The following is a 14,945-nucleotide window of genomic DNA, read 5'->3' on the forward strand; positions in this document are numbered from 1 at the left end:
CAAACGAAGATGAAAATTTTCAGCTGACGTCTTTGGAAAGTTAACCCGATTCTTTTGTTTGTTCTCAAACTGCTCAATTTGGAAAAGGGTGCTCATAGAAGAAGACAAAATTAGGTAACTGTCCACTTTCATGCAAGCGCAGCAACTTACCTTGCATCGTTAAGCCTAAGCTCTTTTCGGAACTCAGTGGCTTTAGTTTAAGCTCATTTTTCCACGTGTGTTGCATCGGTTCTAGCAATATTATCAGCTCACTAGAATGTTTTCTACCACTTCGGATTGGATTTCGATCAAATCTGCCCTTCTTTTCTAATGAGAGCCACCGTGGTGCAATGGTTAGCATGCCCGCCTTGCATACAAAGGCCCATGGGTTCAATCCCAATTTCGACGAATAACCAAAAAGGATTTCAGCGTTGGATTATTCTCTTTCATTAATCTTGGTGACATTTCTGTACGATTCAAAGCTTCTCTACGTGGTTCCAACGTAAAGTGAAACGTTATTCATTTCATTTCAGTTTTGGGGCTAGTTTTCATTGGGTCCATATTCATAGCTTCAACGGGTCATAGCCACTATACCTAACCTAACATAAGCTAACCATTACGCTTGAATTTCATCACCAATACATTTATTTCTGAATGCAATAGATCAAAATGCTTTTGTAAGCTTGTAAGCCATATTTGAAAATTCGAAATAATTTATTTTAGTTGGTACAATTTATTTCATACCAATCTCACTTACGCTTTACTTGACTCTTTACATCAACATCATGTCGTGGGACATCTTTAAGCTCGACTCTTTAAGTTGATGCAAAGGAGGAAAAATTGATTTCGCCTTGTGAAGATGTACAAGTTCATGTTTTTTTTGTTCAGCACTAGAGCCAGATGATGACTTGAGTGAATTTTGTTTTACCGAAAACTGTCAAGAATAAGACTATGATGATGGCGAGATGACGATGATGCATGAGACACTGCTAGAATATTTTGGAATTTGCATAAATTGTGCATTATATACTTGAATGGCTTACTTTATATTCTCTACCTCTCTCTCTTACTCTCTCACTCTCTGCCTAGTGCTTCTTTCCAAGTATTTTGCGATAGCTTTTCGCCACAAGGATATATCATCAAGCAATCTATGTGAGTCTGTATATGTGTGTGTCCGTATTCTGATGGTTATCAGTGTGGGTGACTTCTAGAATTATTAGCATATTGAGTTTTTGTTTTGTTGGACGTTTTGGGTTTTCCAGACAGAATTTTAAAGACATTAAAGCCAATGATATTGACCTCATAGGAGTAGTTGGATGACAGCTATGGAAATGATGATTGAATGGAATTGACATATAATAGCCATTGTGGAAATTGAAAAAAAAAAATAGTAACGACCAACAGCAAATGGTTGGAGAAGCACAAGGAAAAAGAAAATGCTTTTGACATATGATTTTTGGCAAATATCCAAATTGGGGAAAACCTCCATTTGCTGGCTGCAATCGAGGTGATAATTTATTCAAGTTGGTGTTAACAAGGTGGATTTGCATTTTTATTTGAAATTTCTCCCCAAAATAACTATGTTGTGGTCAAAAAAATGCTTTTTGAAAGTGACCATAGATTACGAGGTGATTTAACACATGTCAAGACCATAGAGAATAGATATCGAAAAATTATTATCTTGAACTTATGGCAAAGGAATTACATGTCAAATACAACTTAACGCATAATACGATTTTCTAAAAGGGTATGATTTATTCAAAAAAAAAAAAAAAGATCTTCGTTTTATTGCGATTAATATTTGTTGGGTACAGTGGAAAAATTGTACAAACTTTTATTGTCTCTGAATATCGTATGCTATTTTTTTTATAATACTATAAAAGACACATATCAATGTCCTCATTCCAGAGTACGCTAAGTCGACTTAGCATACTTCGTCTCATATCAATGTGTTATTCGTTATAAAAAAATATTTAAATTTTTTATTGAGGACAATTTTCCAATGTATTTGCAATTAATATAGAAATTAAATATCTAGACTTAAAATTCAAACCAACTAATGAGACGGAGAAAAATGTTACTAAAAAAATATGGAAAATATATCAATCTAAAGGCATTTTTATGCAATTCTGAGAAGTGCATTTATGATTGATCGGGAGATATATATGAATTAGAAATATAGGTAAATTAAAAACATTTTAAAATTTTTCGAATAGATCGCACCAATACAGGTGGCGAATTGTGTGTTTTTGGACAATTTTTGGCCAAATCGGGCGATATTTTCAGAAGTATGAGGTTTAACTTAATCTTAATTATATCTACACACAAAAATTTTTTTCTCTGATTCAATCACCAAATTAATTGATCCAATTAATTTTTTAATTGAAATGTCTTCAATCACGAAAATGATAGTATCAATCACAGTATTAATTGGGTATAGAAAAAATTCTTGATTAAAAAATTAATTGATTTTTTCAGCAAAATTCAATTAATTTTTTAATTGATTCAATTAAAAATTTAATTGATGTTGATTGCAAAACGCAATTAATGTATTAATTAAAAAAGGTAACTATTTTTAATTACTTAGTTAGATTGGCTTAGAGTTTTTATTTGGATTAACAAATGATTGTTTGAAATACATTTTTAATCAAGAAAGTAAAAAAAAAACAAATCAGCACTTTTTTTAACTGAATTAGTCTTCCGAATTTGATTAAAAAGTTAATTGTATCAATTAATTTTTTAATTAAACATTTTAAAAATTTCAATCATTGACTTAATTAACTTAATGTTTCTATCATGATTAAAAAGTTAATTTTATCAATTAATTTATTAATTGAAAAAATTTTCAACTTCAATTAACTTTTTAATTGGAAATATTTTGGTGATATTTTTTTCTGTGTATGGAAAGATATGCCCAGCAAAAAAAGCGTCGCACAAAAAAGTAGAGAAGATTTTAGGATCCGGAAGTTGTGCCAAATTGACGCAGAAGCGATAAATCTAGGTTAGGTTAGGTTAGGTGGCAGCCCGATGTATCAGGCTCACTTAGACTATTCAGTCCATTGTGATACCACATTGGTGAACTTCTCTCTTATCACTGAGTGCTGCCCGATTCCATGTTAAGCTCAATGACAAGGGACCTCCTTTTTATAGCCGAGTCCGAACGGCGTTCCACATTGCAGTGAAACCACTTAGAGAAGCTTTGAAACCCTCAGAAATGTCACCAGCATTACTGAGGTGGGATAATCCACCGCTGAAAAACTTTTTGGTGTTCGGTCGAAGCAGGAATCGAACCCACGACCTTGTGTATGCAAGGCGGGCATGCTAACCATTGCACCACAGTGGCTCCCAGCGATAAATCTAACATGGGCTTGTTATAGGACGGATGTCCTCTATTTCAACAGCCGTTGCACTGCATTTGCATCATGTGGGTAATAAAATGTTTCAAATTATTAAAATTATATTGAACAAAATGCTAAATCCCTTCTAGAAAAATTGCGAATTTTTGAATATATATGGGTCAAACGTTTCAGACAAGCGTCAGAATGCATTAAAAATAAAAAAACAAAAATGTATGAAAACTAAGACCACAAAAAAATTAGAAGTTATTCTAAAGTCACAACTTTAAAAGCACTCCAAAAATTTCCTTCCAAAGATGTTATTTATTTTAACTACACTGGAAGTTCTTTTCATTCAATTTTTATACCCTGCGCCACACTGTGGAACAGGGTATTATAAGTTAGTGCATATGTTTGTAACACCCAGAATGAGACGAGATAGACACATGGTGTCTTTGGCAATAATGCTCAGGGTGGGTCCCTGAGCCGATATAACCATGTCCGTCTGTCCGTCCGTCTGTCTGTGAACACATTTTTGTAATCAAAGTCTAGGTCGCAATATAAGTCCAATCGCCTTCACATTTGGCACATGTTCCTACTTTGGGTCAGAATAGAACCCTATTGATTTTGGAAGAAATCGGTTCAGATTTAGATATAGCTCCCATATATATCTTTCGCCCGATATGCACTAATATGGACACAGCAGCCAGAGTTTTATACCGATTTGCTTGAAATTATGTACAAACATAACACTTTGTCGTATAGTCAAGTGTGCGAAACCTGATTGAAATCGGTTAAGATTTAGATATAGCTCCCATATATATCTTTCGCCCGATATGGACTTATATGGCCCCAGAAGCCAGATTTTTGGCCGAATTTGGTTGATATTTTGCGCTAGGAGTACAATTAGTAGTTGTTCGCCGAATGCGAAAAGTATGGAAATATAGAGAAAAATAAAAACACGATAGTTTAATATTTTCAATATATAACAAGAGCAGAAGGTTTTATTAAGGTGTTTTCTATTATAATTAATGGTAAACAATATTACCTATAATTTCCAACGATATGGATAAATTTGCAACCGCACCAATTGGCTTATCGATAACAAGTAAAGTGAGAGATGCTCTCAACCAAGATGGCGGAAGGCGGGGCTTTTGACAAGATAAATTAATATTCAAATTATGACATTTCTACTCTGGCAGGGATGTACCAAAAAGTAGTATACAAATTCTAACGAACACTATTAAGTCCAATTAATCTTTACTCGAACTTAAACATTGCCGGCCGCCTTGCAACATCAAGGTATGTTGTAACTAAAACTAAACTTAAAATACAAAATGAGGCTAAGTGCAGTGCAAAGTGAGTTTCCTTCAGTTCATTTACCATAAATCCAATTTATTAATTCATTTATCTTTCCAAATTCAACCTAAGACTAGATTACAAAAAAAAAACTAATAAAAATAATTACGTAAGGTCAGAAGGGGACCTGGTAGAACCCAAAAGGGGGGCTCTCGCGACAATATATCGATGGGTCAAAAGGGGACCCGTTAGAACCCCAAAAAGGGGGCTCTCGCGAAGAGATACAATAAAACGATGGCCAAAAGGGGGCCGTTAGAACCCAAAAGGGGGGCTCTCGCGCATTTACCCTAGCAGTTACACAACCCGGACAGAACCCAACCGAAGATTGTATAATGAGCCACCGGGAGACCGGGCGACGTATACACCCTATGTGTTATGATTCGCCCATACACCTCAGGACCAAAAACGATCTCAACCCGTCCCACTCGGTAAAATTGCGGATCTGCCAAAGGTAATCCCAAAAAGGATTCCTTGATCCGTTCTGGCACGGCTTCGGCGGGGGTCAACACACGACCTAGATCGTGCACACGAGCAGTAAACGTCAGTCGATGGTCTGGATCATAAGCGGACGATACTGTCAACCGGCAAAATTGGACCCCCTCAATATTTGTAACCGGTAGCCCTAAGTTCTCGACCATAGAACGACAGATTTGGCTTTGGCGCGCGCAGTTGTCGATTACTGCACGGACCGGAACGGACACACCATGGGGGGACACGCGGACTACGAGGCTGGGCGCCAGAGTAACGACATTCTGCAGAGGCAGAACTCCGACGCCGCCAAAATCGGAATATGACCGTGCCACAGCAAGATCGGACGGACGATTCGTATGGCTCCCACTACGAATCCGCTGAGCAGACCTCGAGCTCCCATGTTCAATTCGAGGCGCCACAGCCGCAGCGTGTAACAAAACATTGTGGTCCCCGGAGCAACTGGGGCACCTACGCCGGCTAGGACAATCCTTCGACTGGTGGGTCTGTGCTAGACATCTGTAGCAATAGCGATGTCGTACCACCATACGTATCCTCTTCTCAATCGAAAGAGAGAGGAACTTCCGACACCGCCGCAATGCGTGACGACCTCCACAAACCCTGCAAACCAATGGAGCAGGAGTTCGACCAACATCAGTAGCCTCTACTACAGCAGGCGCCACCACGGGCTCATCCACAACTACCGGAGGTGGACTCTCAATTTCTTGGGGCGATAGCTGAACCTCCGGAATGGCAGGCGACGGTATCGCCATCGGCTCCTCCAACAATGCCCGTTCGACCGCCGACATATCAAGGGGGCACGCAGTATCATCATCCGATTGATCCATAATAACCTCGAAATTTTCCAAGTCGTCAGCGAAGCACGAGGTATTTTCCATGATACTGCGAGAAAATATACGAATTACAAAGAGTTCGCCGAAGTGTCGGTCAATGAGACCAACTTAGCTATAGGTCGTCTTACAACGCCATTCTCCGTACGTATATCCGCGACCCGAATGTGACCATCTACGCCCGGGTGAACCGACACGACTCGACCTAATTTCCAAGAAGTTGGTGGAAGCTGTTCATGACGAATAACGACTAGGTCATTTACCATAACATCGCGCTGAGGAAATTTCCACTTATATCTCATATGCAGATTCTTCAAATATTCCTCTTTCCAACGTACACAAAACTGTTGTGCAAGAGCCTGTACCTTACGAAACCGATTCACCAACGAAAGAGGCTGTTCGGTTATAACTGGCTCAGCAGGGGCGAGTAGAGGGGCACCTATAAGAAAATGACCCGGTGTCAAAGCGTCAAGCTCCTGCGGGTTATCCGATTGGGGACAAAGAGGTCTTGAATTCAAACAAGCCTCAATACGAGCCAACACCGTCGAAAACTCTTCAAACGTGAAACGAACATTCCCTATTTGCCTTCTGAAATGCAACTTAAAACTCTTCACCCCAGCTTCCCAAAGGCCTCCCATATGAGGCGCACCAGCTGGGATAAATCGCCACGATTGGCCCTGGTGTGCAAACTTAGAGGACACGACATCACTGCTTCCCCTAATTACATCCCGGAAATTTCGTTCAAGCTCACGCGACGCACCGACAAAATTTGTCCCATTGTCCGAGAAAATGGTCGCAGGACAACCCCGACGAGCAACAAACCTATGAAATGCCGCAAGAAAGCCGGCAGTCGACAAGTCGGAAACCGCTTCCAAATGAATCGCCCTAGTAGCAAAACACACGAAAACGCACACATAACCTTTAGTTATGCGACAATAACGTCCGGTGAACGACTTCACCTCAAAGGGGCCTGCATAGTCTACGCCAGTCGTAGTAAAAGGTCTGTCGAGAACAGTTCTTTCCGGAGGAAGAGGAGCCATCACCTGACTACAAACCCGTTTCCTCTCCAAAAGACATGGTTTACACCTATGTATAACCGAACGAATAAGATTCCTCACCCGAGGTATCCAGTATTCTATACGAAGAATACGCAACATCAACTGATTTCCTCCATGAATGGAAATCAAATGAACAAATTCCACCAAAAGCTTCGTGAATCGACAGCTGTAGGGCAAAATTATAGGGTGCCGCTCCGAATACGAAAGAATAGGCGAGCGGCTCAAACGACCATACATCCGCATTACACCCATTTCATCAAGGAACGGGTTCAAAGAAACAAGTGAACTGCCAGTACCTAACGAAGACCTATCCATCAAGTCCTTATATTCATTACCATAATTCATTTTTTGAGCAAGCACTATCAAGCGACTTTTAGTTGCCCTAATCTCAGACGATGATAAACTGTGATCCGCATAGCTACAATCACGCCTATGAGCGGGATGCGTCCGATAAAAGAATCTCATAACATATGAGATAACACGCAGCGCTCTATCCAGAGAAGAAAATCTATCGAGAACATCCTCGTATGAATTAACGAAAGAAGCATGTGCCTTCACAGACCGAATTTCTACGTCGGTGTCAAAAGAGGAAGTGTCACGAACCGGCCATTCCGATTGACTACACGATAGCCACTGAGGCCCATGCCACCAAAGTCGAGAGGCGGCCAAATCCGAAGGGGACACACCGCGGCTGCCAAGATCAGCAGGATTATCCTCCGACCTCACATGATACCAATTCGTACCACCGACGTTCTCCTGAATGCGACATACCCTATTCGCGACAAATGTTGTCCAAGCCGAAGGCGTTTTCTTTAACCAGGCTAGTACAATAGTCGAATCCGTCCAACAATAAATTCGACCAAAATCAATACCGATTTCTCGAATGACCGTTCTTGCGAGTTCGGACGCTAAAACAGCGCCGCAAAGCTCCAAACGAGGCAAAGAAACCGATTTCAACGGAGCAACTTTCGTCTTGCACGATAGCAAATTAACGACAATCTCGCCATTTGGGGCCAAAACTCGAATATATACTACCCCCGCGTATGCCTTAACCGAGGCATCTGAAAATACGTGAAGCTCGGCCGAAGTGCACGGTGTGTAACGAATCCACCGAGGAATATTTATCGAATTGACATCCGGATAACTATCTACAAATTTTTCCCACTCGGATGCCGTTGCCGAAGGCAGTATTTCATCCCAGCCGACGCGATCAAGCCAAACTTTCTGCATGATAATCTTTGCCACAATTATCACTGGACCTAACCAACCGACAGGGTCGAATAATTTCGCGATAGCCGACAACACTTCCCGTTTAGTGTATCCACACCTTTTTGCTATAGGCTCGACCGCGAAGTAGAATGCATCCAATTGAGCATTCCATCTCACACCCAATGGTTTCGAATTGCTAGCCTCGACAAATGCCAGCAATTGAGCATCAACCAAATATTCCGGCGGTAGTGAATCTAAAATTTCTCTATAATTCGATGTCCATTTCCGCAGTTCAAATTTAGCCGTCGCAAGCGCCGCGATTAATTGATCCCGAGCCATTATCGCAGTTTCAAGGTCATGAGTTCCGGTCAAAACGTCATCAACGTACATACATTTACGTAATATATCGGCCGCGAGTGGAAACTCCTCCTCAGTGTCTTCAGCTAACTGTAACAGTGTCCGTATCGCGAGATATGGTGCACAGTTTACACCGAAGGTCACCGTTTGTAGTTCATAGTCCTGGACTGTCCTTGTCGGAGAATCCCTAAAAACAATTCTCTGCAACGGAGCATGAGAAGAGTCCACTCGAATCTGCCTATACATCTGTGTAATATCGCAGTTGAACACGTATTTAAATAGTCGCCATCGCACAATAAGAAGGACTAAGTCCTGCTGCAAAGTGGGACCTACGTGAAGGATATCGTTAAGACTATTCCCGTTGGACGTTTTATTAGACGCATTAAATACGACGCGAAGTTTGGAAGTCTTCTTCTCGAGGTTAATGACAGGATGATGTGGAAGATAACACGAAAGTGTATCACTTGCAGAAATGGCGGATACTGGCCTCATGTGATCCAAATGCAAATATTCTTTAACAACACTATCATAAACTGATTTCACGTCCGGCTTTTTCGATAATGACGATTCATTACGATAAAATTGCCTCAAAGCAGTTGTTCGGGACTCACCCAAATATCCACGAGGACCGAGCTCTTCCTTTAGCGGAAGTGTAACTATATATCTACCTTCCGAATCTCTGCGCGTTGTCCGAACGTAATTTTCCTCACAGAACTTATCGGAGGGGGACAAAACCCCTTTACGTGGTGTTTCCTCCAACTCCCAAAACCGTAAAAGCGTTCTATCTAAATTTTCCTCTTCATCAACCGCTATAGTCGTAGTAAATGTTTGAATTTGCGATGTAGAAATCGGACCCGTTACTAGCCAGCCGAAAACACTGTTCTGTGCTATCAATGATTGAGCCGCAATCTGCCGGCAACCTTCTAATAGTATTCTCGGGTACAAGTCAGCGCCTAGTAGAATATCGACCGGTCTCGACACGAAAAGATTCGGATCAGCTAAGCGAATATCCGGAATCTGAGACAAAACTTCCTGCGACACCGTAAAGGAAGGTAAATTCCCGGATATAGATTGGAGCACTATAGCCATAGTTTCCAACAAAACCGACGCGTTGAGTGGAGATCCGATTTTCAAATTACACATTTTACTCGATTTGGCCGAAATTGCGCTATTTACCCCCGAAATTGTAACATTAGCCGCGTGAACCGGTAGTTTCACCCGATTTCGAAAGCGTTCCGTCAGAAACGAAGATTCTGAAGCGGGGTCAATCAAAGCGCGTGCCGGATATGAAACCCCATCGTGCATGATATTAATCATCGCAGTTCCCAAAAGCACGGCCCTATTTTGCGTCGTATGAAATGCCTGGCGAGGTAGGCACGCCGACGAGGTAGAAGGTTGCGGCTGATCAACCGAAGGCATAGTTCTCGGTTGAAAACTAGCCGCTGAACTCGACAAGGTGTTGGTCGAACCCGTCGCCGAAGTCGCGCTATTAGACGGCGTAGAATCGCGATGCAATAGCGAATGATGTCTCGAATTACATTTTGCACACGAATATTGTCTTGGACAATCCTTCATCTCATGACCTTTCATTAAGCAATTCAAGCACAACCGGTTACGTTTTACCACTATGTAACGTTCCGATACCGAGAGTTTACCAAATTTAACGCAAGCCGAAAGTCTATGATTATGTTTAGGACAAATAACGCACTTAGATTCCGACGAAGCACGCGACGATTTAGAAGAAGACGCATTGGTAAAATGCGCTTTTACCTTCTTTTCCTGAGAACGCTTCGAAGACGTGTCTTCCCGCAAATCATGCAAACACATCAACGTACGAACCCTTTCGGACAAAAAAGCGTCTAAATCCGCCCACGACGAAAGGGCTGATTTGTCCCTAACACTCTGCTCCCAAAGAGTCTGTGTGAGCCGCGGCAAACGTTGAAGGCAAATAAAAACGAGTATCTGGTCCCAATTATCGGTCGAAACTTCGTACGTATTCAATGCCGAAAGACAGCCATTGATTCCACGTTGAATCGATTTCAAACCCGCACTTGTCTCTACCGATACTGCCGAAATTGCAAAGAGAGACTTAAGTTGATTGTGAACTAGAACCCGCTTATTGTCGTATGCATCAACGAGGGCCTTCCACGCGAGGGCAAAACTTCGATGTGTCAGCGGAAACTTCGAGACAATTTCCCTAGCTTCGCCACTGGTCTTCCGCACAAGATGACACAAACGCTCGACGTCCGTTAATCTTGAATTGTTAACATAAACTGCTTGAAACAAATCCCGGAATGTAGGCCAGTCTAGAAAATTGCCCTCAAATACATCCGTATCGCACGGTGGCAACGCCAAATTGTGAACCATATCACAAAGTGGAGGGCCACTAACGGCCACCTCACCCCTAAACTCGGCTTTGCCATTAGGCAGCGACTGCCCATCCCGATCAGCCGGTATCGAAGTAGTCGCGTTATTAGCCCAAATCGCTTCGGATCCTTGAGTCGATTTATGAGACCCGATACTCCGTCTCGATGCTGCAACGACCGAAGACGCAGACGAAGTGATCGATGATCTACGTGACCGACGAAACTGGCCCAATTTTCGATTTATCGCGGACAAACAATTCATATAAGCCTGATGGGACGCGTCATATTTCCCGTCCACCGATTCAATATCGCTCGTTTGCGTTGTTCCGGCACCCTGTAAACTAGCCACGCATTCCTCAAAGCAATCCTGAACCTTTGTCCACAACTTCCCCAATTCCTCACTTCGAATCTCGAGGCTATAGACGTCTAACTCCTCATCTTTCATGGCATTAAAATGGGCGTGGAATTTAATAAGAGCGTCCGAAACGCGAATAAAGCGATCAAAGGGAGATACAGACATTCTAACTTTACGTTCAACTACCAAATTGAAGAATGTAACCAAATACGAAATTACAATATAGCCAAGAAGCAACGGCCAATAAAATTACCAAACTCAGACAAGGTTCCGTTCAATAAAAATAGCAAAATACGCAAAAGTAACTCGAGTTACAAAGATTAATTCGAGTCCACAACTCGCGAAAATCCGACAAAAGATCAAACGTTCGCAGAAACCGAAAATACTGAATGTAGGGTGCACAAAATATTACCCCCGAACGCTTGACACAAGAAAAATTATAATAATAATAATAATAAACAAAGGTATAAATAAATCAATAATAATAAATACCTGTCCAATAAATATTCAAAATTTACCAAATATTTGAATGATCGAATAATTTCTCTCAGTGTGAGAGCGTAAAAGTTTCAAAATATACCGAGTTTTAATTCAAGCCCCGATTCCAACCGGGAAATATTCAAACCTTTGAATTCAACTTGAATTCTAATGTGGGAATTACACGTAGTGTATAGCCCCCTTAAGAATTCAAATGATGATCGATATCCGATAACACGATAGTACGAGATGTGCCCGATTAGTCACTATACTATAGCAATCGACTAAGAGCGCAACACTGATGAGAACAAAACAAAATGAAAGCTTTTGTATGTTCTCAAATGTATGCAAATGAACGAAACAATAATTAATAAATGAAATTTCAGCACAGAAAACGCGAAAAAGTGGTGAATATACGAAACAAAGAGAGTGATATATGTGTATAGTGAATATTAGTGTACGAAAGTGGTGAAAATATGTACTTTAAGTTATTTCTCTCCGAAATTATTTGCACAGACGTCAAAATGGAAATACAAAAACAAAAACCTTGAATGCGTTTTGCCGTCGGCAAATGAAAATTTACTTAAAAACAATGAAAAACGATATTTTCACGCAAATAAAGGCAAATAAACCACTTTAAATAAAAAAACACTAATATTCACTGATATCACTGAACTTGTACACCACTTTTAGGAATATTTATAATAAAAACCGATCGCGTAGCGTTGTAAAACAACCTTTTTTTTTCTTTAAATGGACGGACGACCACTATATTTGTTGTTGCACCGACCGCGAACTCACTTTATAAGGGAAAATGCACTGCACTTACCTTATAAAACGATGAAACAGATGTTGAGGATGATGAACTGATTGGTTTGAGTTTAAGGTGAAATTGATGACCAGGTCAGGTGGACTGTGTCTATAACAAAAACCAAGAAAAACACCGGTTAAACCAATTCTTCCACTCCGAAGTCCAATTATCCGGTACGAATGGATCAAAATGTTCGCCGAATGCGAAAAGTATGGAAATATAGAGAAAAATAAAAACACGATAGTTTAATATTTTCAATATATAACAAGAGCAGAAGGTTTTATTAAGGTGTTTTCTATTATAATTAATGGTAAACAATATTACCTATAATTTCCAACGATATGGATAAATTTGCAACCGCACCAATTGGCTTATCGATAACAAGTAAAGTGAGAGATGCTCTCAACCAAGATGGCGGAAGGCGGGGCTTTTGACAAGATAAATTAATATTCAAATTATGACATTTCTACTCTGGCAGGGATGTACCAAAAAGTAGTATACAAATTCTAACGAACACTATTAAGTCCAATTAATCTTTACTCGAACTTAAACAGTAGTATAGTCAAGAGTGCAAAATTTGATTGAAATCGGTTCAGATTTAGATATAGCTCCCATATATATCTTTCGCCCGATATGGACTAATATTGTCCTAAAAGCCAGAGTTTTGGCCCAATTTGGTTGAAATTTGGCACAGGGAGTAGATTTAGCATTGTAGCTATGCGTGTCAAATTTGGTTGAAATCGATTCAGATTTAGATATAGCTCCCATATATATCTTTCACCCGATATGCACTTATATGGACCCACAAGCCAGAGTTTTATCCCGATTAGCTTGAAATTTTGCACAAGGAGTACAATTGGTAGTATAGTCATGTGTGCTAAATTTGATTGAAATCGGTTCAGATTTAGCTATAGCTTCCATATATATTTTTCGGCCGATATGGACTTATATGGCCCCAGAAGCCAGGGTTTTGGCCCAATTTGGTTGAAATTTTGCACTAGGAGTACAATTAGTAATATAGTCATGTGTGCCAAATTTGATTGAAATCGTTTCAGATTTAGATATAGCTCCCATATATATGTTTTTCTGATTTCGACAAACATGGTCAAAATACCAACATTTTCCTTGTTAAATCGCCACTGCTTAGTCGAAAAGTTGTAAATTTAGATCTACAAAGTGGTGCAGGGTATAATATAGTCGGCCCCGCCCGACTTTAGACTCTCCTTACTTGTTTTTTACTAAAATTGTGTTCCACCCTAGTGCATTAGCCAACTGAAATTTGAAAGATTTTGTAAAAGTCTATCAAATTCTGTCCAAATCGAGTGATATTTAAATGTATGTATTTGGGACAAACCTTTATATATAGCACCCAACACATTTGTGATATGGTATCGAAAATTTAGATGTACAAAGTGGTGCAGGGTATAATATTGTCGGCCCCGCCCGACTTTAGACTCTCCTTACTTGTTTTTTACTAAAATTGTGTTCCACCCTAGCGCATTAGACAACTTAAATTTTGAGTCTATAGATTTTGTAAAAGTCTATCAAATTCTGTCCAAATCGAGTGATATTTAAATGTATGTTTTTGGGACAAACCTTTATATGTGCTATACACATTTGACGGATGTGATATGGTATCGAAAATTTAGATCTACAAAGTGGTGCAGGGTATAATATAGTCGGCCCCTTACTTGTTTATAACTCGTTTTTTTCATATTTTTAATTGGTAATTTAAACCTTAAAAACAGAGTAAGAATTAAAAAGATGGTGAAATTTTTTAAAATGCTAAAAAAATGCAACTTTTAATTTAAAAAATTTGTTAGGTAAAACGTTTCAAACAAGCGTTCGAATGCATTAAAATTCATTAAAACAAATTATAAAAATTTTTTATTTGGCAAAATATTTAAAAAAATTGAATTCACACCTAAAACACTGAACACGTGTAACTCCTTAAGAAGTCATATAAATTCTGTGGAACAGCTGTTCATATGGGGAACATCCGTCCTAAGACAACCCCGTGCTAAATTCATCGCTTCTGCGCCAATTTTGCACCACATTCGGATCCAAACATTTTCACTACTTTTTTGGCGACTTTTATATTGCTGGGAGTGAAATCAGTCAGCTCACCCCGGCAGGAAGTCGGGGTTAAATTCTATCTTCATTGTTTTGTTTTTAATTTTTAATAATAATTTTCGCTTCTGTATTGTTACATTGATTGATGATAAAATTAAAATACTTAAAGCGACCAAAAAGCGTAAAGTATAAGAGCTGCCCAAGAGAACATCAAGTTGATAGCAGAGAATGAAATATTTGTGGAACA

The 14,945-nt window shown here is 39.9% G+C and overlaps 1 protein-coding gene across 1 annotated transcript; it reads right to left on the reverse strand.

Annotated features, from left to right (window-relative positions):
* Nucleotides 1-1,127: 1,127 nt before the first annotated feature.
* Nucleotides 1,128-12,996, reverse strand: LOC142242843 (uncharacterized). Its single transcript, XM_075314364.1, has 4 exons — nt 12,950-12,996; nt 12,644-12,733; nt 5,064-6,044; nt 1,128-1,302 (listed from the first exon to the last, which is right to left on the reverse strand). Exons 3-4 carry the CDS (start codon nt 6,038-6,040, stop codon nt 1,128-1,130), a joined length of 1,152 nt encoding a protein of 383 aa, XP_075170479.1. The 5' UTR covers nt 6,041-6,044; nt 12,644-12,733; nt 12,950-12,996.
* Nucleotides 12,997-14,945: the final 1,949 nt, after the last annotated feature.

This window comes from Haematobia irritans, unplaced genomic scaffold (genome assembly GCF_050003625.1).
Source record: "Haematobia irritans isolate KBUSLIRL unplaced genomic scaffold, ASM5000362v1 scaffold_8, whole genome shotgun sequence".
Lineage (NCBI taxonomy): Eukaryota > Metazoa > Arthropoda > Insecta > Diptera > Muscidae > Haematobia > Haematobia irritans.